Source organism: Centroberyx affinis, unplaced genomic scaffold, assembly GCF_046629955.1.
Source record: "Centroberyx affinis isolate AG114_WGS23_722 - 3 ecotype Tasmania unplaced genomic scaffold, CSIRO-AGI_Caff_v1 ptg000674l_1, whole genome shotgun sequence".
Taxonomy (NCBI): domain Eukaryota; kingdom Metazoa; phylum Chordata; class Actinopteri; order Beryciformes; family Berycidae; genus Centroberyx; species Centroberyx affinis.
Genome location: NW_027279296.1, coordinates 23462 through 48684, shown reverse-complemented (window position 1 = coordinate 48684; position 25223 = coordinate 23462). Strand labels below are relative to the sequence as shown.

The window sequence follows — 25223 nt, the reverse complement described above, 5'->3', positions numbered from 1 at the left end:
TGTGATTTGGGGTAAAAGGGATATTTCTCTTCTGTAAAATATTATCATTGTTTTGCACACATAGCCTACTCTGGGGCTCGCCTTAAACGATAAATGGCAATGTTGAATGACAGAAGGTGGTGATAAATGACTCTTATTTTGATCAAATCACCACCATTTTAATCAAATCGTCATTGGATTTATCAATTCACTTGCCAGTTTATCGCTCAATTTTTCAATTTGCATGCATTTTCATCACATTAATTTTTATAATTTAATTTTTTGTTACTTCCACCCCTCATATACCTCTATAGGACTTCATAAATAGTCAACCACCAGTACTAGATGCTTAGGGGGGAAAATAGGGGTAAGAAAGTTCAGATCAAATGAATTTATTCTGTGTCTTGGATCATAATTATTGATCAGTAATTAGGCCTGTTTTCCATGATCAATACTGAGAGCTGGATCAGTGGTGACAGTGGATCCCAGAGCAGCTGATGTTGGAGGCAGACTGCTGCTGAACTGATATGGAGGAGAGAGTTTGATGAACAGTGGAAATGTTCTAACAAAATGAAGCATCATATTTAAGACACTGGTTGTAATTCTCTAGTTTCCTCTACAGATGAAGGCTGTTTGACTTGATCTGGAGGTGAGTTCACCAGGTAAGGATCCTATCAGGAAACATTAGACATGTTTGATAAATTAAGTTTGGGGAATTGCATTGTATCGTACAACTGTATGACTGTAATCTTTCAAGATATGTTTTTGATGGTCTCAGACGTGAATATTCATAATTGGACTCAGATTTTCAACATGACTCTCTTTGGGGCCAAATGAACCTTCTCTAAGAATGTTTTCAATGTTTTACTTTTTGTGTTACCAGATAAAATCAACACCAGGTCACAAGTTAGACTCCTCATATCTTTCACTGGAAAGATGTTTTTTTTAATGCATTTCTTACCGTCAACACATCCTATGAAAACAACAAAGTCAACAATGACAAAGAGCCATGCCGCTGCTCTGGCAGCATGACCGATCTTGTCTGCTGCCTATTAGTACTTTCACAAAAAATGTAACTGTGCTTTTCTTTAATGTGACTCTGAATGTATCTTGCTTTCTTATATTGTTGTGTGTTTGTCTGTGACTTTTATTTTGTTTGTCATGATGTTGCTTTCTTTACCAGATCTCACTTTAAAGAAGATTTTTAATCTCATTTTCCTTGATTATGAGAAGCCATGACTCACAACATAGACAACAACAGAGTTATATTGATAAACCTTTAATTCTGGGAAGCAATTGTAGAAAACATAAAAATGTTAAGCTTGGAATGGTGAGATTAATAAAATACAGAATATAACAAAGATCCAAAATAAATATTTTAATCTGTCAATCATAAACAATAACTTGATTCTGTCTGGCTTCATATTTCATTTCCTGAATAAAATATGCATGTTCCAGCACCTGACTCGTGTTAAAATCCTGTTCTGTTCCCCTGAATATACTACTACTACTACTACTACTACTACTACTACTAAAAATAATAATAATAATAATAATAATGATAATGATAATAATGATAATAATTAATTGTATAGCACCTTTCATACATAAAATGCAACTCAAAGTGCTTTACAATTTAGCATCTAAAAAAGAAAAAGGTACAAAACAGTTTAGTAAAAACAATAAAAGCAAAATATCAATTTACATTGAAAGGATACAACAGTGCAAATAAGTAGTAATAAAAATAATAACATCAGTAATAATAATAATAAATACTAATAGTAAAAAATTATCTAAAAGCCAACCTGAATAGGTAGGTTTTCAGTAGGCTTTTAAAAATGCCCAGAGAGCTCGCAAGATGGGAAGCTAGGATAGGAGTAATATGCTCTCTCTTCCTAGTTTTTGTTAAGAGTCATGCAGCACAGTTTTGAATAAGTTGAAGTCTCTGAATTGACTTTTTTGGAAGACCAGTGAATAGGGCATTGCAATAATCTAACCTACGGGAAATAAAAGCATGAATTAATTTCTCAGCATCATGTTGCGTTAAAAATGGTCGTACTTTGGCAATGTTTCTCAGGTGAAAGAAAGCTGTCCTGGTGACTTTGCTGAACTTAAATCAGAATCTAAAGTTACACTTTACTTCTGATTTAGTCTGGTGTGCGAGGTCCCCAAGTCTATTAAACAGAGTTTCCCTTTTGAATTTGTTTTTAGTTAAAAGTGTCTTTTCCTCATTCAATTTTAAAAAGTTGTCACTCATCCATTGATTGATAGAAGCCAAGCAGGTGGTCAAGGAATATAAGGCATTTGGGTTGGTTGGCTCAACAGAATTGTATAACTGAGTAACCCTGCCACACCAAAGGGTATGTCATATTTCTTGGACACATGATTACCAACACTAATATAAACTTTTCTCCCTATGATGTAGGATCAAAACCACTTTAGAGCACTTTTTGAGAGACCGACCCAGTTTTCCAGATGGTCGATTAAAATATTATGGTCGATAGTGTCAAAAGCTGGACTCAAGTCTAAAAGGATGAGGATTGACACTTTGTTCAACAGCAAGTCTAAGCAAGTTTCATTTAGTATTTTTCAAGAGCTGTTTCTATGCTGCAATTGGATCTAAAACGTGATTGGAACTTCTCTAGGATGCTGTTTTCATTGAGAAAGGTATCGAGTTGATTAAAAAACACTTTATCCACTATCTTGCTCATGAAAGGTAGGTTCGAAACAGGCCTGTGATTACAGTCATTGACAGTGATTGATTAATCGTGTTCTTTTATATGAAAATACATACAGTAATATTCTAACATTAAGATGTAGGTGTTTCTGTGTGTGTGTGTGTGTCTGATAATGTACAGAGTGAACTATCATCTCAGCAGCTGTCTTTGGTCAGCAGAGTGAGTGTTTCTCTCTCCCTCCTCTATCTGACAAGAGACACTGAGGAACCAGACAACCCAAACTCAAGCCTAAACCAGAACCTAAACCCAAGATAGAGTGGTTCAGTGAATGTGGAGTGGAAGGTGTGGATGTGGATCAGTGTGTCAGACGAAACTCTGTAGAAGGACAGAGAGCCAGCAGGCCAGTCCAGATACACTCCTACTCTGTCAGAGTCAGAGGGGGGGGAATGTATGACTGTTACTCTGTTTTTGTGAAAAGCAGAGTAATTATCATCATAGCAGACCAGACTCCATGACTTTTCATTCTCTCCAAGCCTGCAGTCAGCACCCCTCCCTTTCCTTCTGATTCCTCTGTATGTTGCCCCTATTGAAACCCATCCTTTCCTCTCGACCTCCCAGTAACAGCGACCAGTCAGACCATTTCTACACAGCACCTGATAACAGTAGTCAAATCTCTCTGGGTGATCAGGATATGGCTGCTGCTCTCTCATCTCTGTCACCTTTCTGTTGTCTTCAGACAGAGAGAGGTTTCTGTGTGCTGTGTTTAGGTCCAGTGTGAGTTCACAGGCATCTGATGGAGAGAAGCAGTTTATCATCAAATACACCTTTTGTGTTTGTTTGTTGATTAATTAACAAGTTGGCTGTTGATTATTTAATAGTTTATTTTTTTTTAACAATTATTTACTAATTTACTAATTCAACTTAAAAGTAAAGGCAATCAACCTCTGATGGGGCTTACATAAGGTTTAACAATTAGGAAAATATGATGAAAAGAGACTAATGACAACATGGATGGATTAAAAAGAAACAAATACATAACAATCATGATAATATATAGATATACATACACATATAGTTTATATACATGCATACACATGAATAAAATTATACATATTTCACATTTCACAACTTGTGAATGAATGAACGTCACATACTGCTGTGTAAATGGACTTTGTATCTAAATAGTTGAATGTGTGTTGCTTTGTTTTCATGAATCAAACTAAATGCACACTTACATTTCCTCAGACCTGGTTTCAACATCTGCACTCCACCATGGTCCACACTGGGGGAATAAACAAAGTCAGACCAGCAGATTCTCTTTGATGATGGAAATATGGACATTTAATAACCTTCAATATGAATGAGTTTCCATACAGCATCAGTCATAACTGCTGTTCAACATTAATCAATATTCCTCGTCTTCTCAGTGTGACAGAAAATGTGTGTGACTCTCAGCCTTCTAGCAGACGTTTCCTCTCCATACCTGAGAGAGTCCAGTCTCCAGTGTGGATCCTTCAGTCCAGCAGAGAGCAGCTTCACTCCTGAGTCTCCTGGATGATTGTAGCTCAGATCCAGCTCTCTCAGATGGGAGGGGTTGGAGCTCAGAGCTGAGGCCAGAGAAGCACAGCCTTCCTCTGTGAGCAGACAGCCTGACAGCCTGCACACACACACACACACACACACTTATTGATGTATAGTTTATTTAAAGTTTATTACATTACGTTTATTACTAATTACTTTTGCCTGCTTTTCTACACAAGTGTTTTCTGGAAGAGAGAGCCAAGCACCGCAGCAGGGGCCTTCAGTAGCTGGTGGACTGGGAGGGTTATGATCCTGAAGAGTGTTGCTGGGTTCCTGCCCGTGACATTCTGGATCCTGCCCTCATCACTGAATTTCACCAGCAGCACCTGATGGTCCTGGTGGGATATCAGGGGCCATCCCTAGAAGTAGGGGTCCTGTCACGACTGTGCCCTAGTCCTACACCTTGCAGGTGAGCAAAGGTCCCCAGTGTTTTCCCCACATGCACCCTTGGGTCCCCAGCTCTCTGCAATCATGTCATCATTCCCTTGTGTATTTAGTCTCTGTTCCCCAATCAGTCAGTGCTTGATCATTGTGCTTTTCTCAGTGTTCTAGCCACTACCTTGTGTAGTTCTGTTTCTGTCTGTTGGTTAGTTTAGTCATCCAGTCTGTTCCCCAGTCTGCTACCTGTACCTGCCTGCCCGTCCCTGTTTGTGCCACTAACTTCCTGCCTCTGCCTGTTGTGTCTGCAATTGGGTCCAATGTGCACTCCTATGTTACAAAAAAATGTATTTCTAAGGTATTTTGTATTTTTTTCCATTTTTTCCATACTCATGGATTATGCTAAATTTATTAAATTTTATCTTGTTCATATGAATTATTATCTCACGTACAAGATACTAACTGATATGTATGAGATCATAACTGATATGTACAAGATAAACTTAGGGTTTGCCTGACTTTGACTACATTTTTTTTCCCCTTGCCTTTCGGGGCTTCCGTACAACAGAGACAGCAAGGAGGGGAAATAATGAAATATAGAAAACAATTCCAAGGGAATAGAGAGTAGAGTGAAAGGTTGGTACCACAATCATAAGAGCATAAGAAAATCCTCCACAGGTTAGAAATCTCTTCACGGATGTTACTCTGTAAGTAAAGCAGGATTTAAATGGTCATGTGTTGAGCATGTTTAGGAATCCTGACCTGAGAGTCTCCAGTCTACAGTGTGGACTCCCCAGTCCAGCAGAGAGCAGCTTCACTCCTGAATCCTGCAGGTTGTTGTTGCTCAGGTCCAGCTCTCTCAGACTAGAGGACTGGGAGGTGAGAACTGAGGCCAGAGCTTCACAGCTTCTCTCTGACAGCTGACAGACACTCAGCCTGAAGGAGAATTAGTGATGAAGACAAACAACAATTTTAAAAACGCTTTACTTTCGCTACTATATAATAATAAATATTTGAAGAATAGCATGCTTGTATTTCACATACCCAGCCAATTAATTTTTCCAGAATGAACAACCTTAGGTTGACCTGAGTCTCTGTGCTGTTCTTGCTGCTACATGTCAGACTTGCCAACTCACCATGTTGTAGTTGTGTGGAAGGTTCTGTACACTTATAATAATGTAATAATAATACTTTGATAATCACAGTAATGACAATAACATTGGGCCAACTTTCCAGTTTTTTTTGGGGAGATTAAAAGCAAATCAAGAACATACCAGGAAATGATCATTATAATACAAAATGTGCAGCTTTTGCCATCTCAGTTGGTTTGTTCATAGTTCGTAGTTAACCTCAATATCTAGCCTATAATAATTTAGTGACCGGTAATTTCAGGTATTAACTATCAAAGCACATACTAACATGTTGAAATTAAATGAGATAATAAAGTTACTCCCATAGAATGTAGCAGGCAAATAGGATTTTTGGTCACAATTTTGAAAATAAAACACTTAATGATGAACATACATTGTTTGTTGAGGAATACCTAGTACCAAAATGAAAATACAGAATATATTTAAGGAGGAATCTGTAGTACATTAAAATTCCAATGTTGTTTTTTCCCAAAATGTTATGTACACCCAAAATGTTATGCCAAGTTTATGCTAAGTTTATTTATATTGCACTTTATCACAAGCATGTCTCAGCGGGCTTAACATACCATATACATGTCATATACCATCCTACATCACATACATACTTCATCATATACTACAACGTATACATGTCATATACTGTACCATCCTACATCAAACCCGCTCACGGGCAACTTAGAGTCTCCAGTTCATCTGACCTGCATGTGTTTGGACTGTGGGAGGAAACCCACACAAACAGGAAGAACATGCAAACTCCACACAGAAAGGACCGGGGTCGAGATTCAAACCCAAGACCTTCTTTCTGTGAGGCGACAGTGTGGTTCAGTGGTGACCAATGTTAGCCTTTTTTTTTTTAAGCAGTGTTATTCTGTCTATCTCTGGCTGTTGGCTAATTGTTATGGAAATGTAATAACTTACACCAGCTGAGTAAGACTTCATAGTTTCAGCATAGTCTAAATTACCAAAAGTTACAAATGTTACACTAAGTTACACATGAATCCATAATTCTACAACAATTTGTTTATGATGTCATCATCCCTTATCTGCCCCCTCGTACCCTCATATTGCAGGACGCTAGTTACCTTACGGTCCCAAGAAAATCAAGAATGGGATGTCCGATGTGTGAGAAGACGCTGGTGCTCTTGGTTGCCACTGCTCCCTCTGATTAAATTGAGAAATTTCTTTGCCATCATACAAAATTTTTGACTTGCTGTCATAGTAGCTTTGCTACTATGGACCTACTTTTAACCTGTTTTTTAGGACCGATCACTCATCTTCTATTGACTTGGACTTCCAAACCCACTACGGTTACCTGTTACACTGCTGCTGCTTACCTGCCTCAGTGGTCCCGTAAGTCTGCCTGCTGATCTGTCCCTCCAGTATTCAATTATGCTGTTCTACCCTGGCTCCATTGATCCGTGCTCCCTGTCCTGCTGGTTCACAGTTGGATCCACCACTGTGTTGCTGGAAGTTATCTCCCAGGTTGTACCTGCTGTTTCTACATCTGCCATATCCATCTACAGTATATCCACCACTTGGCTCAGCTCTGTTGCGGTCATGGCTCTGCATTACACAACTATGTAACTAAATCACCAAATGCCTCCTGCTTCGGAACTTATCACAGCAGTTGAAAACTTTGGTCTCCAACAACACTACCGCTACAACCACAGGGGCTCCCATTCTAAGTTTATTCATAATTTTACTTTGGTCAATGCTATCCCGTCTCGGTGGTCCTAGCTCCCCACCCCACTTCCACAGCCCGTCATCACAACAATCACCACCAGAGGTGGAAAGAGTACTGACAAATCCTACTCAAGTACAAGTATTGTTACTTCAGTGAAAATTAACTCAAGTACAAGTAAAATTACTAGTAAGAGTAAAAAAGTAGCCTATTTAAAAGTACTCAAGTAAAAGTACATTTGCGTTACTTTAAAAATGTTTTATATTTTAATTATCCCGAAATCAAATGCCCATTGCTCCGAAAATACACACTCTCCCTGCAGTTAGAAAGATTCATGGCCTGCAGTCGGCCCTGCCTCCTAATGTTTCATACCTTGTTCACACTGAATCTTCCATCGTTTCTCAAACAAACAGAAGCACATGGCTAATTATTATGCAGAATGACATCATCGGACCTTCCCGGGTGCAACGGAGGAAGTTGGCTGTCAGACCTCCCGGTCGGATATTTACTCTAACGATCCTATTTCCCTGGTTGGAATTCTGCAGCGTTCCATGCAGCAGTGATATTACAATGGTAGTGAGGGCTTAATTCTCTAAGAAGAACAAGCTACTCACGTTTTCTTCATGGACGCACATGGTCTGATGTTTGGAGCAGCCGAGTTGTGTAGTTGGTAAGTTACCGGACGTCAGTTCCGACAGCCAGATATATACACAGATGTTCCCAATGAACAGGGGGAAAGAGGGTGTGAAACATTAGGAGGCAGGGCCTCCAATGGGACATTTTTCGGACTATTGGGCTTTCGGAATAACGGGCCGTCGGAACAATGGGCAGTCCCCAACACACACCTTGCTAATTATCTAGCCTAGCTAGCTAGCTGGATGGGTGTAGCCTGAGCTGCTAGCAGCAGCAATATCAGAATCAGATCCATCAATTTTGCTATGGCTATCAGCCGTGTCAAATGAAACTGAGATTTCTGACCTAATGTGACGATGGGGATCATTACAATTTTGTGGATCGTCTACGCCTGTCTAATTCAATTGGCCAGTCTTGAGCACAATTTAATTTCATTGGCCACTGCACTAACGAGCCACCAGTTGCGCCCTAAATGCGGAAGTGATTCTGGACCTGTTAGTGAGCAGTCCCAATGCTACCGTGCTGTTTTCATAGTGCGGTGTGCAAAACAAAAATCTGAATTTACTCAGTAACGGAATGTACATTTAAAAGTAGCGAAGTAGAATATCTATTATTTAAATTACTCGAGTAAGAGTAAAAGTATAGCATTATAAAAATACTTTAAAAAGCACAAATCCTCAAAAAAACTACTCAAGTACAGTAACAAGAGTACTTGTACTTCATTACTTTACACCTCTGATCACCACGTGACCACCCTACGTCATCACAATAACTCCATGTGAGTACTATCAATTTCTGTCCCCCACACCAATTACAAAACAAAGGTCCCTGAAAATTGTCCTGTTCATTACCAGATCTCTCAACAACTCATTCTCAATAAATTCATCACAGACAACTTTTGAATATTTCAACTCCTTGGCCCCAAACCATTAGTCACTGCTATTAACCTAACCCCTGTTTTCTCTCAGACTTCTCAGAATTCAACACACAGTCTTCTCAATTTCACCATCGGTTTTGCTCCTTGGTAACTTTAACATACATATTGATTCCCCAGACTGCAAAAGTGCAACATCATTTTTGGATATGCTTAACTGTTTCAATTTCATACAACATGTCAATTTTACCACCCACAGCCGTGGACACATTCTGGACTTGGTCTGCTCAACTGGTGTCCAGATTAGTAACCTCTCCAGCATTGCTCTCACCATCTCCAACCACTTGGCCATTGTCCTGATATTCCCACCCCCCCCAGCCCAAACAAAATTACACAATAATATTTAGAAAATCTCAAGTCCATCTGTGCCATGTCCCTCTCCACCTGTATATGTCATGGGTTGTACTTAAAGTTGGATTTTTAAGTTTGTGTTCAGTAAAGACCTTTGCTTCCACTCCGTGCCTCCCTGTGCTTCTGCTTTTGGGTCCTAACTTCTGGGTTACAGTATCAAGTCCTCCACCTGGCCCCTAGACCCCATCCCCTCCACCCTTGTCAAAGCTTGTCTCCCTTCTCTTAGCCACCTTATCACTGACATAATAAACTCCTCCCTCACCTCTGGCACTGTACCCTCTCCCCTCAAGCTTGCTGCCTTCACACACATCCTAAAGAAGCCTGGCCTGGACTCTGACAACCCCAACAACTTCAGACCCATTTCAAACCTCCCATTTCAAAAATACTGGTACATGTTGTTGGTACTCAACTCAAACAATACCTCCATGCCAAAAACGTATATGAAACATTCGAATCAGGCTTTTAAACACACCACAGTGCAGAACTCGCTCTGCTTAAAGTCACCAATGACCACCTACTCTCCGCTGATTCCGGCTCGCTCACCATCCTCCTCCTCTACCTCAGTGCAGCCTTCGACACCATCAACCACTCCTCAGTCTCCTACAGTCCTACTTTGGCATAACTGCTTCAGCGCTCACATGGTTCAAATCATACCTTTCTGATAGATTCCATTACATCTCCAGCAACAACTGTAAACCCGCCACCACCCAAGTCACCCATAGCGTCCCCCAAGGCTCGGTGCTTGGTCCCCTCCTATTCATCCTCTACATGGTCACCCTAGGTCACATCATACACCACCACAGACTACACCTCCATTATTACGCCGATGACACCCAGCTCTGCATCTCCACCAAAATCATTACTCCTGCCATTCTGTCCGCCCTTGCAAACTGCCTCGCTGAAATAAAAACCTGGATAAACAGCAACTTCCTCAAGCTCAACTGCGATACATCAGAAATCCTCATCATCGGCCTCGAATCCCTCTTCCCCTCCTCCCAGAACTTCTCACTCAATATCCATGGTCACAAAGTCACAGCTTCCCCCCAGTCCAATATCTTGGTGTCACTTTGGATCTCACCCTCTCCTTCGAGCCGCACATCAGCCACATCACCAAAACATCCTTTTTCCATCGCTGCAACATTGCTCGCCTACAACCCACCCTTTCCTTCTCTGCTCCTGAAACACTCATCCATGCTTTCATAACCTCCACACTGGACTACTGTAACAGCATCCTGTATGGCCTCCCTTCCACCGTCGTCCAAACCTACAATTGGTTCAAAACTCTGCTGCCAGGCTGCTCACCCATTCCCAGTCCAGAGAACACATAACACCCATCCTTCAACACCTTCACTGGCTCCCAATATAGCACAGAATCCACTTCAAGATACTCCTCATTATGTACAAAGCTCTCAATAACCGTGCCCCGTCATGCCTGACAAATCTTCTTCATCGCCACACCCCCACCTGTCACCTCAGATCAGCTGATGCCAACCTATTGATCCCCATCACCAGGACCAAGCACTGTACCTTGGGGGACAGAACCTTTGTCATCTCTGCCCCGATCCTCTGGAACTCCCTCCCTTCACACATCAGAAACTCAGACTCACTCCCTACATTAAAAAATAAATTCAAAACCCAGCTTTTCAAAACTGCCTACAATATCTGACTTCCACTGCCTCTCCTGCAATGAACAAACCATCATCAATTTTTTCAAAAATGTTTTGTTGTAGTGTACATACTCATGTCATTATTGTTTTATATATTTTATGTATTTGTTTTTTCTTAGCTGTTTTAAAGTGTTTTTGAGTATCAAGTAAAGTGCTTTATAAATATAATGTATTATTATTATTATTATTATTATTATTATTAATGTTGTTGTTGTTCTTATTATTATTATTATTATTAATAATAATAATAATAAGAGTTTGGCAGGCCACCCAAGCTCCTTAGGTGGAAAATCACAACTTCCTCTTGTGATTAAGGAAGCTAATTTGTTGGAAATCTTCAAATCTAAATTCAAAACATATCTATTATTCCTGCCATTCAGCCAACCCCAGCCTGTCCAGTTCAGGACCAAATCAATATCTTCTCTTACTTTACGTAATTTAGTTTGGACTGCATTAACATAGGAACTGGCTGTTGGGAACATAGTATAGCGCTGCCTCTTGGTCTGGCTCTAAGGTTGGTGCTGTTGGTTGGCTCAGCTCAACTATGTAGGTTAGGTCGACCTGCTCTATTTTCCCAACATGCTATTGCTATTGTGACCTCTGCTTTGTTTTGTTTCCTTGTTTTATTTTATTGCATACCGTATTGCATCATTTTGTTTTGTGATTGTTGATTAGTTAGATCTATGTAGGCTTGTTCTTTATAAAGTTCTTTGAGACAGGCTTTGTGATTAAAGGGCTGTATAAATAAGCTGGGCTTGACTTAAAAAACTTCCACTGCTTTATATTGCACATTCAGGAATCCTGACCTGAGAGTTTCCAGTCTACAGTGTGGACTCCCCAGTCCAGCAGAGAGCAGCTTCACTCCTGAATCCTGCAGGTCGTTGTTACTCAGGTCCAGCTCTCTCAGACTAGAAGACTGGGAGCTGAGAACTGAGGCCAGAGCTTCACAGCTTCTCTCTGACAGCTGGCAGCCACTCAGCCTGAGGAAGAGTTAGTGAGACAAACAAAAAGATAAAGAAGAACTTTAAATATGTTTCTGTTTTCTCCTTGGTAAAAACATCACATTTGATATAGTTACTATATACAGTCTTTTCTCTTTTTTCTATCTTTTCACTTACAGAGCTTTATTGGAGGCTTTGACCACTGGCAGCAGCCTCAGAAGAGCCTCCTCTGAAGCAGAGTATTTCTTCAGGTCAAACACGTCCAGCTTCTCTTCTGATGACAGTAAAATGAAGACCAGAGCTGACCAATGAGCAGGGTAGAGATATCTTTTGGAGAGACTTCCTGATCTTAGGTACTGTTGGATGTCCTCTACTAGAGAATGGTCATTCAGCTCATTCAGACAGTGGAACAGGTTGATGCTTCTCTCTGGAGACGGATTCTCCCTGATCTTCTCCTGGATGTACTTGACTGTTTCCTGATTGGTCTGTGAGCTACATCTTGGCTGTTTCAGCAGGTCTTGCAGAAGATCCTGATTGGTCTCCAGTGAAAGGCCCAGGAGGAAGCGGAGGAACAAGTCCAGGTGTCCATTTGGACTTTGTAAGGCCTTGTCAATAGCAATCCTGTGGACTTCTGTTGCAGATGTTTTGCTGAAATGCATGTGCAGACTTTGGAAAGTTGGTTGTGGTTCAGCCATCGTGTTCTTGTTGCTGTTAATGAGTGACATGACCACATAAACAGCAGCCAGAAACTCCTGAATGCTCAGATGGACAAAGCTGAACATCTTGTCCTTGTCCTTCTTCGGCCCATCCTGTTCTATAAAAATCTGTGTGAACACTCCTGAGTACTGTGATGCTTCATTGAAGTTAATGCCACTCTTTTTTAGGTCCTTCTCATAGAAGATCAGTTTGCCTTTCTCCAGCTGGTGAAAAGCCAGTTTTGCAAGTGACTGAATGTACCGAATGCTCTTTTCTGTGCCATACTTCTTTTTGGTCTGATCAATCTGAAACACCAGGAATTTTGTGTACATCTCAGTCAGAGTCTTGGGCAGGTCTTCTCTCTCACTGGTTTTCAACAGATCCTCCAGAACTGTAGCAGTGATCCAACAGAAGACTGGGATGTGGCACATGATGTGGAGACTTTGTGAAGTCTTGATGTGGGAGATGATTCTGCTGGCCTGCTCCTCATCTCTGAATCTCTTCCTGAAGTACTCCTCCTTCTGTGGGTCAGTGAAGCCTCTCACCTCTGTCACTATGTCAACAAAGTCTCCAGGGATCTGATTGGCTGCTGCAGGTCGTGTGGTTATCCAGAGGCGAGCAGAGGGAAGCAGTTTCCCCTTGATGAGGTTTGTCAGCAGTACTTCTACTCTGGTTGACTTTGTCACATCAATAGAGCACTTTTCATTGGCAGTGAAGTCTAGTTGAAGGCGGCTCTCATCCAGTCCGTCCAACACAAACAGAAGTTTGAAATTACTCTTGTCATAGTTTCTGTTTCCTGACATCTGTAGTGATGTGAAGATTTCATTAAGAGCCTCCTCTTTGATGTCTTTGGTTTCCCAGATACATCTGTGAATTAGTTCTGCAAAACCAAACCTTTCTCCCTTCAGTAAATTCAGCTGGCGGAAGGTGAAGGGGAATATGAGATGAACATCTTGATTGGCTCTTCCTTCACTCCAGTCCAGGATGAACTTGTGCACAAGGAACGTTTTGCCGATTCCTGCAATCCCATTGGTCAACACTGTTCTTATGGGTGTGTATTTTCCAGAGGGGTGTTTGAAGATGTCGCTGGGTTTGATTGATTTCTCTGTATCCGCTGGCTTTCTTGATGCCATCTCAATCTGCCTGACCTCATGCTGTATGTTGATGTGTATGTCACCCCCGTCTGTGATGTAGAGCTCTGTGTAGATATCATCCAGATGTTTCTGATCCTTCCTCTCTAACCATCCTTCTTGTGCACACATGAATCTGTCCTGGTGGTTAGATTGGAGCTTTTGTTGGTGCAATGTGATGAGTCGTTGAGACTCTGTTGTTCTCAACAGCAAATCTGTGTAGAACAAAGTAACATCCATAAAAAAATAAACTAAAAGTAGTAGACAGTGTTCACTGAACACCTCTTTCATAGCTTGCAGCACAAAACAGATGCGTATGAGACAAAACCCATTTCAACCTCAAGATGATTTTTTTTTTCTTAAATTTGGTGCTTTGAGAATGATATTTTCTCACTGTCAATATCAATACATCCTTCCCTTTGAAATAACATAAAAAGAAGGCAGCATTGTGAAGAGAGGCTTCCTGTGGATGTTCAGCCTCAGTGGAACAGACAGGTTGTGATATCAGGCAGAGCAGACTGTGGATAATATTCTTGTATTCAGATATTGCTTTATAGGTATATCACCTAATTAACTATGGGTTGCTTTCACTCGCAACATTTTTCACTAATTTCCAGGGAAAGATTTGATGAGTGCACCCCAGCTTCACAATCACACATTTACACATTCACACCTGGGAGCTGCGCAGTACAACCACAGTCTTCTACTGGTGGCCACTGAGCAGCTCCACTGGAGCAGTTGGGGGTTCAGTGCCTTGCTCAAGGGCGTCTTGACTAACAGTTGTTAAAGGAAGAGGAGAGCATTACTGATTCACTTTCTCAAGCAAGATTTTCTAGCCAGTTCAGGGATTTGAACTGCCGACCCTCAGGTCACAAGCCCCATTCTGCATCTTTTTCTCAAATAAATTGGTGTTTCCAGGAGCTGTGATCTCAAGTAAAAGAGGACGATTAAATAAATCCTCAATTATTGTAACAGCCGCACCAACTGGTCAGTGACAAGGAAGCAGCCAGGACGAGCCAGAGAATAGCTTTACCTTCAGTCTGACTGCTGTCGGTGGGAAGGTGAGGAAGAGGAGCAGACTGTGGTTGAATGGAGGAAGCTCCCCTGTTCTCTGAAGTTTCTGCAACATCACTGACATCCCCTGAGAGAGAGAGAGTGACAAAGAGAGTGACAGAGAGAGAAAGTGAGAGAAAGGAATATTACAAGGGCTTGAATTTAACACTAGCTAACCAGCCAGCAGCTCCTATGCATCTCACAACTCTTTGTGCTGAAGGCACTGAAGGGACTGAACATGTTTAGTATCCATCTGAGTCTCTCGCATGAATAAGTGACACAAACTGTCTTCCTCTGTGCAGACCCATACATGTCTTCCTGATTATTTAAACCTGAATCATTGACCTGCTGTCTGTCTCTCTGTATCGTCCTTAACTGAGGTCCGCTGGTCCTGGTCCTCAGTTGACTGCTATCTGAGGCCTTGTGAGTCTGATTGAAAAATAAAGTTATCTGAATCTGAAATGATGCAGTTTGCACTCTATATAAATTGCTGGCATAAAATGTTTCGGTTACACTTGATTTGGATAGTCCAATGTTGAAAATCATGTGCTCTGGCAAGGTTCTACAGAAATAATGGTCCAAAAGGAAATAAACGCGGCAAAAAAAAACAATTCTACAAATCCAAAGTGGAAGGCATGGTAAAAGCGAATTCTAGAGCTTGGTACAATAGAGTTAAATCGATGTGCAATTCTGCAAAAAAGGAGGACCGAATCAGCTTTCCTGGAATGAATCCCGAGGACTTCATGACAATTGCTAATGCAATCAACACAAAGTTTGTCAAAGTGTCCCAGTCGCTTCCGCCTCTCAAACGTTCAGCTCTACCTCCTTTCCTGCCATCCCCGCACTGCCCACTATTCCAGTGTGGGATGTGTATAGCAGACTGTCCTCCATCAACTGCCACAAATCCCCTGGCCCAGACATGATTCCCCCAAGAATATTGAAGGAGTTTGCATGCGACATCAGCATTCCTCTCTGTGATATCATCAACAGTGCGTCTGATGAAGGGGTCGTCCCTAGTCAATGGAAAGAGGCTACTGTTGTCCCCATACCAAAATCTTCTCCACCAAACATTGATGAACTGAGGCTGAGCTCATTAACAGCTCAGCTCTCTAAACTATGTGAACAGTTTGCTGCGCATTGGATCCTGAATGACATCACGCCAAATCTAGATCCCATGCAGTTTGGCAGCTGGCAGAATCGTTCTACAACCCACTATCTAGTCAGTTTGATGGACTCTGCGTACAAGGCCTGTGATGTTCCGGGCTCAGTGTGCACACTAATTACAACTGAGTTTGCCAAGGCCTTTGATGCCGGAGATCACGCAATGGCAGTACAGTGCCTCCTTGACCTTGGAGTGAGACCGGGTCTGATCCCATGGATCTGCAGCTTCATGACCAACCGCCGTCAGAAAGTGCGTTACCAGGGACATCTCTCTGATTGGGAATACTCCACGTGTGGAGTTGCACAGGGAACCGTACTAGAGCCTATAGTCTTCCTAGCACTGATCAACAGCGCCCTCCAGGACAGAATAGACCAATGGAAATATGTGGATGATATTTTGGCCCAGATGTGGACGCTCCAACTACCATGTACTCTCAAACAGACCCTGAATGTTCTTGATATCTGGGTAGAGGAGCACAAAATGAAACTCAACCCAAAGTTTTACATGTCACCCACATGAGTCATCCACCTGCCCTGCCGAACCTCTCCACTGATCAGAACATCCTGGAAGTCTATGACATAGTTAAAGTCCTGGGGGTCACCATCCAGAGTAACTTGCGATGGGACATTCAGGTGGACCACATGTTGACCTCAGCCAACAGGAAGCTTTTTGCTCTGCGTCGCCTGAAGAAATTTTGGTGTCCGAGACCCAGAACTTGTTTCCATCTACACAGGCTACGTGAGCCCGGTGCTGGAGTATGCAGTCCCCGTCTGGCACAGTTCCCTGACTACAGACCAGGCTTAAAGGCTGGAAAGCACACAGAAACGGGCTTGTAAAATCATACTTGACCAGAGGTACTCAGGGTACCCAGAGGCTCTCTGCATTCTCACATTGTGCACTCTATCAGAGAGACGCACTCAACTGTGTCTTGGCTTTGCCAGAAAGCTGCTAAAGTCCAACTTCAGAGACTGGCTTCCCCCCCCCAGAGAGGAGCTCACAGGTCGTCAGACAAGGAACTCAAACAAACTGGCCATCCCAAGATGTCGAACTGAGAGATACAGGAGATCACCAATCCCCCTATATGTGCAGACTCCTAAATAACAGCGGATTTTAGTCTGTAGAGATGGACCAAATAGACAAGTGACACTTTGTTGAACATCTACTTTGTGTCACTTGATAGTTACTTTAATGTCAATGTTGGACTATCGAACTAATGTGTTACCAGTGTTTAATTATAAATGCATGAGACATTTGTGTCTTTTCTTTTCGTATTTTTATCCTCCCATGACTTACCTTTGGGTCCTGAGCTGTTGTTTGACAAACTCTGCACAAGATCATTCCTGTTGATCTTCATTAAAACCTTCTTGGTCACCTCCAGAGTGTTTTCGCTGTAGGTCTGCACCATCTGATCCACTGTGTCCAGCCTGTCTGCCTTCTCCAGTTGGCTCTTTGGGATGGCTGGGAAACCTTCCAGGATGTCACCCTGCTGCAGGAACCATCGGAAGCTCTTGAAGTCCTCATCTCCCAAATCATTCAGTGTTTCCAATAGCAGTTCTTTAACTATCACCATTGTTGCTCCCTAGTAAATTCAAAGGATATTTTCAACTCGTAGCACAATTATGCATTTATACAATTATGCAGGTACCACTGGAAGCTCTTGAGCACATTGTCTCTCAAATCCTCGGCTGTTTCCAAGAGCTTCTCTTTAAGTGTCGCCATCGTTGCTCCCTGGTAAAATTCGACAATATTTTCAGCTCAAAGGACAAATTCCCCCACTGGGATAATACCAGTGTTATAGATATTCGAGTTTGGTAAAAGTACTTTGTCAGCCAGATCACAATAAGTAATTGATAATGTAACTGGTAATATTTGTTCTATTGTCTGATCATCTCTTTGGTACAAACACACAGTACTTATACAGCACTATACATGTGAATTTCTTCAACAAGGTTAGAGCAGGATGATTACCTTTTTCTTTTTAACATTCCTTTTATTTCTGTGAACTGGTTAATATTTTTGTCTTTTATTGCCTGGCTGTAACTCTTTCCAGCACCATGATGCCAGTAACTGGAATGAGTCACCTGATCTGAACATCACATGTTCTTGTTGCTGTGTACACTGGCCATAAGTAAATACTCTCTCCATTTGATATTTGTCTTTTGCGACAAAATTAGTTCAAAATTCATGAATCTAATCTGGTTGAGTAAGTAAAAGCAAGTAGTTTGACTTGTGATATATAAACTTTATGTGAAATGAGAACTTAACAGAGGCGAGGAGAATGAACAGGACAAAAATAATGCAAGCAACTACTATAACATTAGCTAACATTCAACCGGATTGGCTAGGAGGAGTTCTGTGTATCGCAGTAACCTATGCGCACATGGAGGAAGTTGTCAGATGCAGCCTTTGGGCTTTAAAGGGGTCAGATACACTAAAACAAGTTTTCTGAGAAGTTAAATGTGATCTATGTTTCCTGTGATGAGAAACAACATTATCAATCATCTCAAAGCTTGGGCGCATGTGGATAATTGCTGGTATTTTAGGTCCGTCACTCTTTAAGGCATCATGGAAGTATACTAGTCTCTCTCTTTCTCTCTCTCTCTCTCTCTACTCTTCCTTTTTCAGACATGTATAGGTCTTGTAAGATTTCTTTATCAGCCAGGTCACACAAGTAATGTGGTAGTGGTAATGTTTGGTTCATTTTGGCCCCAAAGGCAAATGTTGGAAATCTGACAGACTTCAGTCCTGGTGTCTGTGTTCATTTGATCTGAGGCTGCTGTCATGTCCTCATAACTTCACTACCAAAGTTTAGAAACGTCATTATGACACTAAACCAGTCTAACCTTTGGCCAGAAACAAATCTGAGGTGGAGAAATCACAGATCAGGAGGTGTGGCTTTAATGTGTCCAACAACATCATCCACAGTGAAATAAAGTAGTCCTAGCACAGAAACATAATGCATGGAGGATAGGGCTGCTACAGGGTTGTGAGTCCAGCCCAAAAATGATGCTTAGGCCTGAATTGTAGTTTCATTTTGATTGTTTTTGTTTCATTTTCTCTATTTATCGGATAAGATAAGAAAAACAACATGAAACTGTATTTCATGTGAAAATTATGAAAACCAAAATCATAAAACATTGTTTCCTGTGTGAATCCAGGCTCTCATGGCATGCAGCAGGCAGGACAATGTACTGTTGTGTTTGATGAGATGCTGCCCTCTGCTGGTCTTAACTGGTTATAGGCGAAAGCACACAGCACATTTCTACTGGAATGGTGTAAATGGGGCTAAAATAAATATTTCACATTGGTAAAACATGTTCATTTTTAGCTCACGTACCTCTAAAGGTGTTCATGGATGGTCTCTGGGGAGCCGCAGTCACCACCGCTCACTTTCAGTGTGAAATCTAGTGTGAAAAAAAACAAAAACAAAACACTAAATCACACTGAGGACTTGGTAATGTAATTGGTAATATTTGTTCTAATCTCTAATCACATCTTCCCCTTCATTAAAAACACACAGTTGTCAAGATATCTGACTTCCTCTGAGTCTTCACTTCCTCTGCACTTCACTGAGTCTCTGCCCAGGAAATCTGCTGTCAGTGTTGTCTCACCCAACCTAGAGACAGAGAGAGATGGGGGAGTAAAAGGAAGGAGGGAGGGAGGGGGCAAGAAAAGGAGGGATTAGAGGGTTAGAGAAGGAAAAGTAAGGTAGCAGAGGAGAGGAAAGGAAAAGTGAGAAAGGGATGAGAGCGGATGAGGAGAGGAGAGGAGAAGTTAGAACACACGGTGGTTCCCTGTTTTCACTTCCTTTATTTCTGTGAACTGAAAAACAGGTCTGAAAGTCACACTTCCACTTCTCGCACATAAATGAGTGCAAACAATATATATATAAAAAAACTACTACTCCTGCTGAACTGTTTTTTAAGTGAATCGCTATGTTATTAAACCAATAAATATAACATTGAAATTAAAACACTTAATTATACTAAAGTTACACTTGGAAAAAGTGTCAAACATGACATCATCATGTCATCAACATCATCTCGGAAAAGTTTCATTTTGGCCCCAAAGTCACAAATTTATAAATCAGAGCACACTTAACCCCAATTATTCAGATTTCCAAGCATCAAATACACAATTGAAAAGACTTCATATCAATTATATAAAAATATATCATACAGTCATACAGTTACACAAAACAATTCCACATGGTTCATGTATCAAACATATCTAATGTTTCCTGGTAGGATCCTTACCTGGTGAATTCAAATCCAGATCAAGTCAGACAGACTTTCTGCCTTCATCTGTAGAGGAAACACTGACAGACTTCAGTCCTGGTGTCTGTGTTCATTTGATCTGCTGTTATTTCCTCATAACCTACTCATAGAAATGTCAGTCTGACATCAGAGTTGTGGCCAGAAACCAAGCTCCGAGGGAGTGGTTTTAACGTGTGTCCAATACATGAGATACAACATCATATACAGGGGTGAAGCAGCTCTCTGCTGGAGAGGAGTCCCCACTGTAGACTGGAAACTCTCAGGTCAGCTCACTTTATTTAATGATGGTTGTTGCAACATGTCATAACAATTCACTTTCACAATGTTTTTTATATCTGTGTTCTGTTTTTGTCTCTGTTGTCTCAATGGAAATTTAAGCTTTAATTAAAGAATACCACTTTTGAATGGTATACTGAATGGTACAAATGGGTTAGAATGTTATTTTGTACTGTAGCATACCCTCCGAAAGATTTAGGACTCGACTGGTGGTTTTCAACATTTATTTCCATAAACCATTCCGTAACCAACTCGTTGAATACCAACGTGAGAACTGATAAGACACAAAGATACACCAGTTACATTTATGTTTTCATTATATGCAAAACAGTTAGCATAGCTTTAGCTTTCTGATACAAATCATCAACACAAGTACCGTAAACACTACAAATTGCTAACCTTGTGCCTCCTCGGGGGGTTGCTATTTCCAGTCCTTTATTGTTCATTTACCGCAACTCTTTCATTGCCTCTTTCTCCTTTGTTTACCTTAACTTATTACTTTGCCGTTAACTCGTTCCGTATCACCTTGTTTTTACCGGAAGACACAACATAGCCAGGAAGTGACATAGTAGGTTAGCGATCTCTTCAAAATAAAAGCTCATTACAAATATAACCTTCAAAACGGACAATATGCATATAAAAACCAGATGAATGACATTTTACTATAATGCACTCCAATCATGAAATATATTTATGTAACGAAATCATGTCACAATGCATTTAAAGTAACTTAACTATTAGTTTTTAAAGATTTTAACTTATTTAACCATTTTAGCAACACAAGGCTGCCCTCTTGTGGACAAAATGAGTAACAGCAATACATAAAACCAAAAAGTGGTCTGCTACACTCCCACCAAAATTATTTGTGTTCCACATTGAATACTGTGAGTGTGAACTAAGAATAATTTTCTCAATAAGAGTGTCATTGTCTTTGTGTAGCCACATCTTAAGAAGCTTCAAAAAGCAGAACTAACTTCTGCACTGGGCGTTCCAATATTGAAGGTTTGGCAAGACGCTCACCCTTCTTGCTCAGATTCTTATCTCCTACTGAGATTTTCACTCTTCTTACAAGTCCATCCTTGCCACTGACGGTCTCTATGACTCTTGCAAGTCTCCATTCACCTCTGGGTAACAGTTCATCTTTGTCCATCACTATATCACCCACCATTAGATTTCTTTTTGGCGTGTGCCACCGCTGCCTTGTGGTGATATTGTGGAGATATTCTCGTTTCCATCTACTCCAAAACTGTTCCAATAAAAACTGTACACGACGCCATCTCTTTGCTCCATACAGGTCCTCTTTAGGGAATGTGCCTGGTGGAGGAAGTGCTGTGCTGGATTTCATGTTGAGGAGATGATTGGGGGTGAGAGGTTCAAGGCTGTCAGGGCAGTTCAAGTTATCAACAGTGAGGGGTCGGCTGTTGACTATGGCCATGGCTTCGTACAGTACAGTCCTTAATGAAGCATCGTTGAGTCTGCCTTGAGAAAGAGACAGGGTAGAGCTCAGAACACTTCTGACAGTCTTTATCTGGCGCTCCCACACGCCCCCTGCGTGACTGGAGTGAGGTGCATTCATGATGAAATCACACTGTTTCTGTGACAGGAATGTGTTCAATCTCTGTGTGTCAAGTTCTTGTAAAGCTGTCTTGAATTCATTCTTGGCACCAACAAAATTGGTGCCCTGATCACACTGAATTTGACGGACTGCACCACGGAGAGCAATGAAACATCGCAGGGCGTTGATGAAGGTGTCCGTGGACATATCCTCTAACATCTCGATGTGAATGGCTCGTGAGCAAAAACAGGTAAAGAGCAGGCCGTATCGTTTATGCTGTTTTCTTCCCTGTGTCGTCATGAAAGGGCCAAAGCAATCCATACCACAGTGTGTGAAAGGAGGGGAGGGCTCGACGCGTTCAACAGGTAAGTCACTCATTCTTTGACCCTCTGCAGCTCTCCTGAGTTTACGACAGATCACACACTGATGGATGTATGATGTTACTGCTCTGCTCATTCCAGGAATCCAATATCCACTGGCTCTGATTTCATTTATTGTGAATCCTTTTCCTTGATGTTTTGTCTTTTCATGGTTGTGAGCTATTATTAACTTTGTCACATGGTGCTCTTTAGGAATGACAATTGGATGCTTGAAGGAGTCAGTGAGTGACGAGTGGCGGAGTCGTCCTCCCACCTTGAGGAGACCGTCTGTGTCGAGGAAAGCATCAATGTGGTGTAATTTGTTGCCACGCTGTAGTTGATTACCTTTGCTCAATGATTTGATTTCCTCTTCATATGCTTGTCTTTGCAGATCCTGGATTATGACACGCTCAGCACTTTCTCTTTCGCTCACTGTTGAAAGAGCATGTGATGTAATCTTTTTGACTCGTCGAAGCAGACGGGCTACAGCTCTGGTAGCTCGGGACCATGATGAGAACTTGGACAGGCGGTCGACAAGACTCATTATTTCTGTGGTTTTTGTTTGCAAGGCTTGTGCTTTTTTGACTTCCGGATCCCCTATGGACAGGTCTGGCACTGCATCATTTTCCGTGGGTAACTCCTTCTCCCAGAGAAACATGGGGCCGGTGAACCAGTCAGATGCAAGTAGTTCATTTACAGTTTTACCTCGGGATGCTCCATCTGCTGGATTCTCATCCGTAGGGACGTAGCGCCATTGCTGTGGGTCTGTACAGTGGCGGATCTTCTGGACCCGGTTGGCTACAAAAGTGTGAAATCGCCGTGCATCGTTATTTATGTAGCCTAACACCACCTTTGAATCAGTCCAAAAGTATTCTTTTCCATCAACAATTCTCAATTCTTCTCGGAGCATGTTACTGATGGAGACTGAAACCACTGCTGCAGTTAATTCGAGCCGTGGTATTGTGGTCACTTTTGTTGGAGAAACACGAGCCTTTCCTATCACCAGTGAGCAGTGAATCTCTCCTTTCTTGTTCTTGACTCTCAGATAAGAGCATTGTCCGTATCCGCTTGTGCTCGCATCTGAGAAGTGGTGTAATTCAGTCTCTACAACTTCTCCAAAGTCAGCAGGTAAGTAACAGCGATTGATGTTTATTTTCTGTAGGTTGGTGAAATCACGTTGCCAACTCTCCCACCGTGGTTTTAACCTCTCTGGCAGGGGTTCATCCCAACCAGTGCCCTGGTTGCACATCTCTTGGAGGATTCTCTTTCCGTGGAGGACATATGGTGCGAGAAAGCCGAGAGGATCATATATGGAAGCGACAGTAGATAATATGCCTCTCCGTGTGGCTGGTTGGTCCTTTAAGGTGTTGTTGAATCTGAAGCTGTCCTCTTTTATGCTCCATTGAATTCCTAAAGCTCGTTCCAGTGTGTCATTGAATGTTAAGTCCTTTGTGTTTGTCTCTGTCGCACACTCTGATGGGGGCAGGCTCTGTAATACAGCATGGTTATTTGACACAAATTTGTGGAGACGGAGACCACCTTTGCTGCATATCTCCCTTGCCTCCTGTGCCAACTGAATGGCTCTTTTCACATTGTCTGTACTTGTCACTCCGTCGTCTACATAAAAGTCTTTTGCAACAAATTGTGCTCCTACTGGGTGTGAGTGGCTGTGTTCTTTGGCTAAATACTTAAGTCCATAGTTCGCACACCCAGGGGATGACACCGCACCGAAGAGGTGTACTTTCATGCGGTACTCCTGAGGTTGTGTTGTTGTATCTCCATCCTTCCACCAGAGGAACCGGAGGTAGTTGCGGTCTTCCTCTTGGACATGGAATTGGTGAAACATTTTTTCTATGTCACATAGAAGAGCAATGGGATGCCGTCTGAACCTTATAAGAATACCTGTCAGGTTATTGATCATGTCTGGTCCTGGGAGCAGGTGTTCATTTAAGCTTGTGCCACAGTATTTTGCAGAGCAGTCGAACACAACACGCAATTTGTCAGGCTTCTGAGGGTGATATATGCCATGATGTGGAATATACCACCGCTCACCTTCAGTTCCATCTGTGGGCACTTCTTCCACGTCACCTCTTTTTATGATTTCCTTCATGTATGTTGTGTAGTCTCTTTTGTATTTTTCATCCCTGCTGAACTTGCGTCGAAGATGACTGAGCCTGATTTCAGCGAGCCTTTTGTTGTCAGGTAGGGAGGGCCGTTTTCTGAATGGAAGAGGCATCTCGTAATGTCCCTGGGCATTTTTCTTTATACCATCCTTGAGTGTGCTCAGGAACATGAGGTCCTCTTGTGAGACAGTTTTGTCATCTCCTTTCGTGTCCTTAAAGTCTGACTCCAGGACGCTTATCACATCCATCGGCGTTACTGGAGGAAGTTCCTTTACCGTGACTCTGTGACACAGGCTGGACTGTCTTTCATTAAGGCCAGGTGTAGAGCAGCCCACAATGCTCCACCCCAAGTCTGTGAGGACGGCGTAGGGCTCATTGTCTGCTCCATCAATCAGTTGTCTGGGTTTTATAGCTCTTGGACAGTTATACCCAATGAGGAGTCCAACATCACAGCTGAGGAGAGGGGGTATCTGATCTGTGATTGCTGCTAGGTGAGGCCATTGTTTTGCTGTTTGATGGGTAGGTATGTTATCACGGTTCCTGGGGATACAGTCTTTTGTGTATGAAGGAGGGAGATCAATGTAAATGCCTGAATTGTAGCCTCTGACACGAAGTCCT

The 25223-nt window shown here is 41.9% G+C and overlaps 1 protein-coding gene across 1 annotated transcript; it reads right to left on the bottom strand.

Moving 5' to 3' along the window:
• Positions 1 to 1260: 1260 nt before the first annotated feature.
• On the bottom strand, positions 1261 to 23586 carry LOC139643902 (NACHT, LRR and PYD domains-containing protein 3-like). Its single transcript, XM_071519196.1, has 12 exons — positions 20968 to 23586; positions 20272 to 20392; positions 19534 to 19631; positions 19353 to 19419; positions 17309 to 17594; positions 14834 to 14941; positions 12152 to 14015; positions 11840 to 12013; positions 5379 to 5552; positions 4141 to 4314; positions 3893 to 3939; positions 1261 to 3447 (listed from the first exon to the last, which is right to left on the bottom strand). The coding sequence occupies exons 5-12, from the start codon at positions 17583 to 17585 to the stop codon at positions 2900 to 2902; spliced, it is 3366 nt and encodes a 1121-aa protein (XP_071375297.1). The 5' UTR covers positions 17586 to 17594; positions 19353 to 19419; positions 19534 to 19631; positions 20272 to 20392; positions 20968 to 23586; the 3' UTR covers positions 1261 to 2899.
• Between the last annotated feature and the right edge of the window lie 1637 nt (positions 23587 to 25223).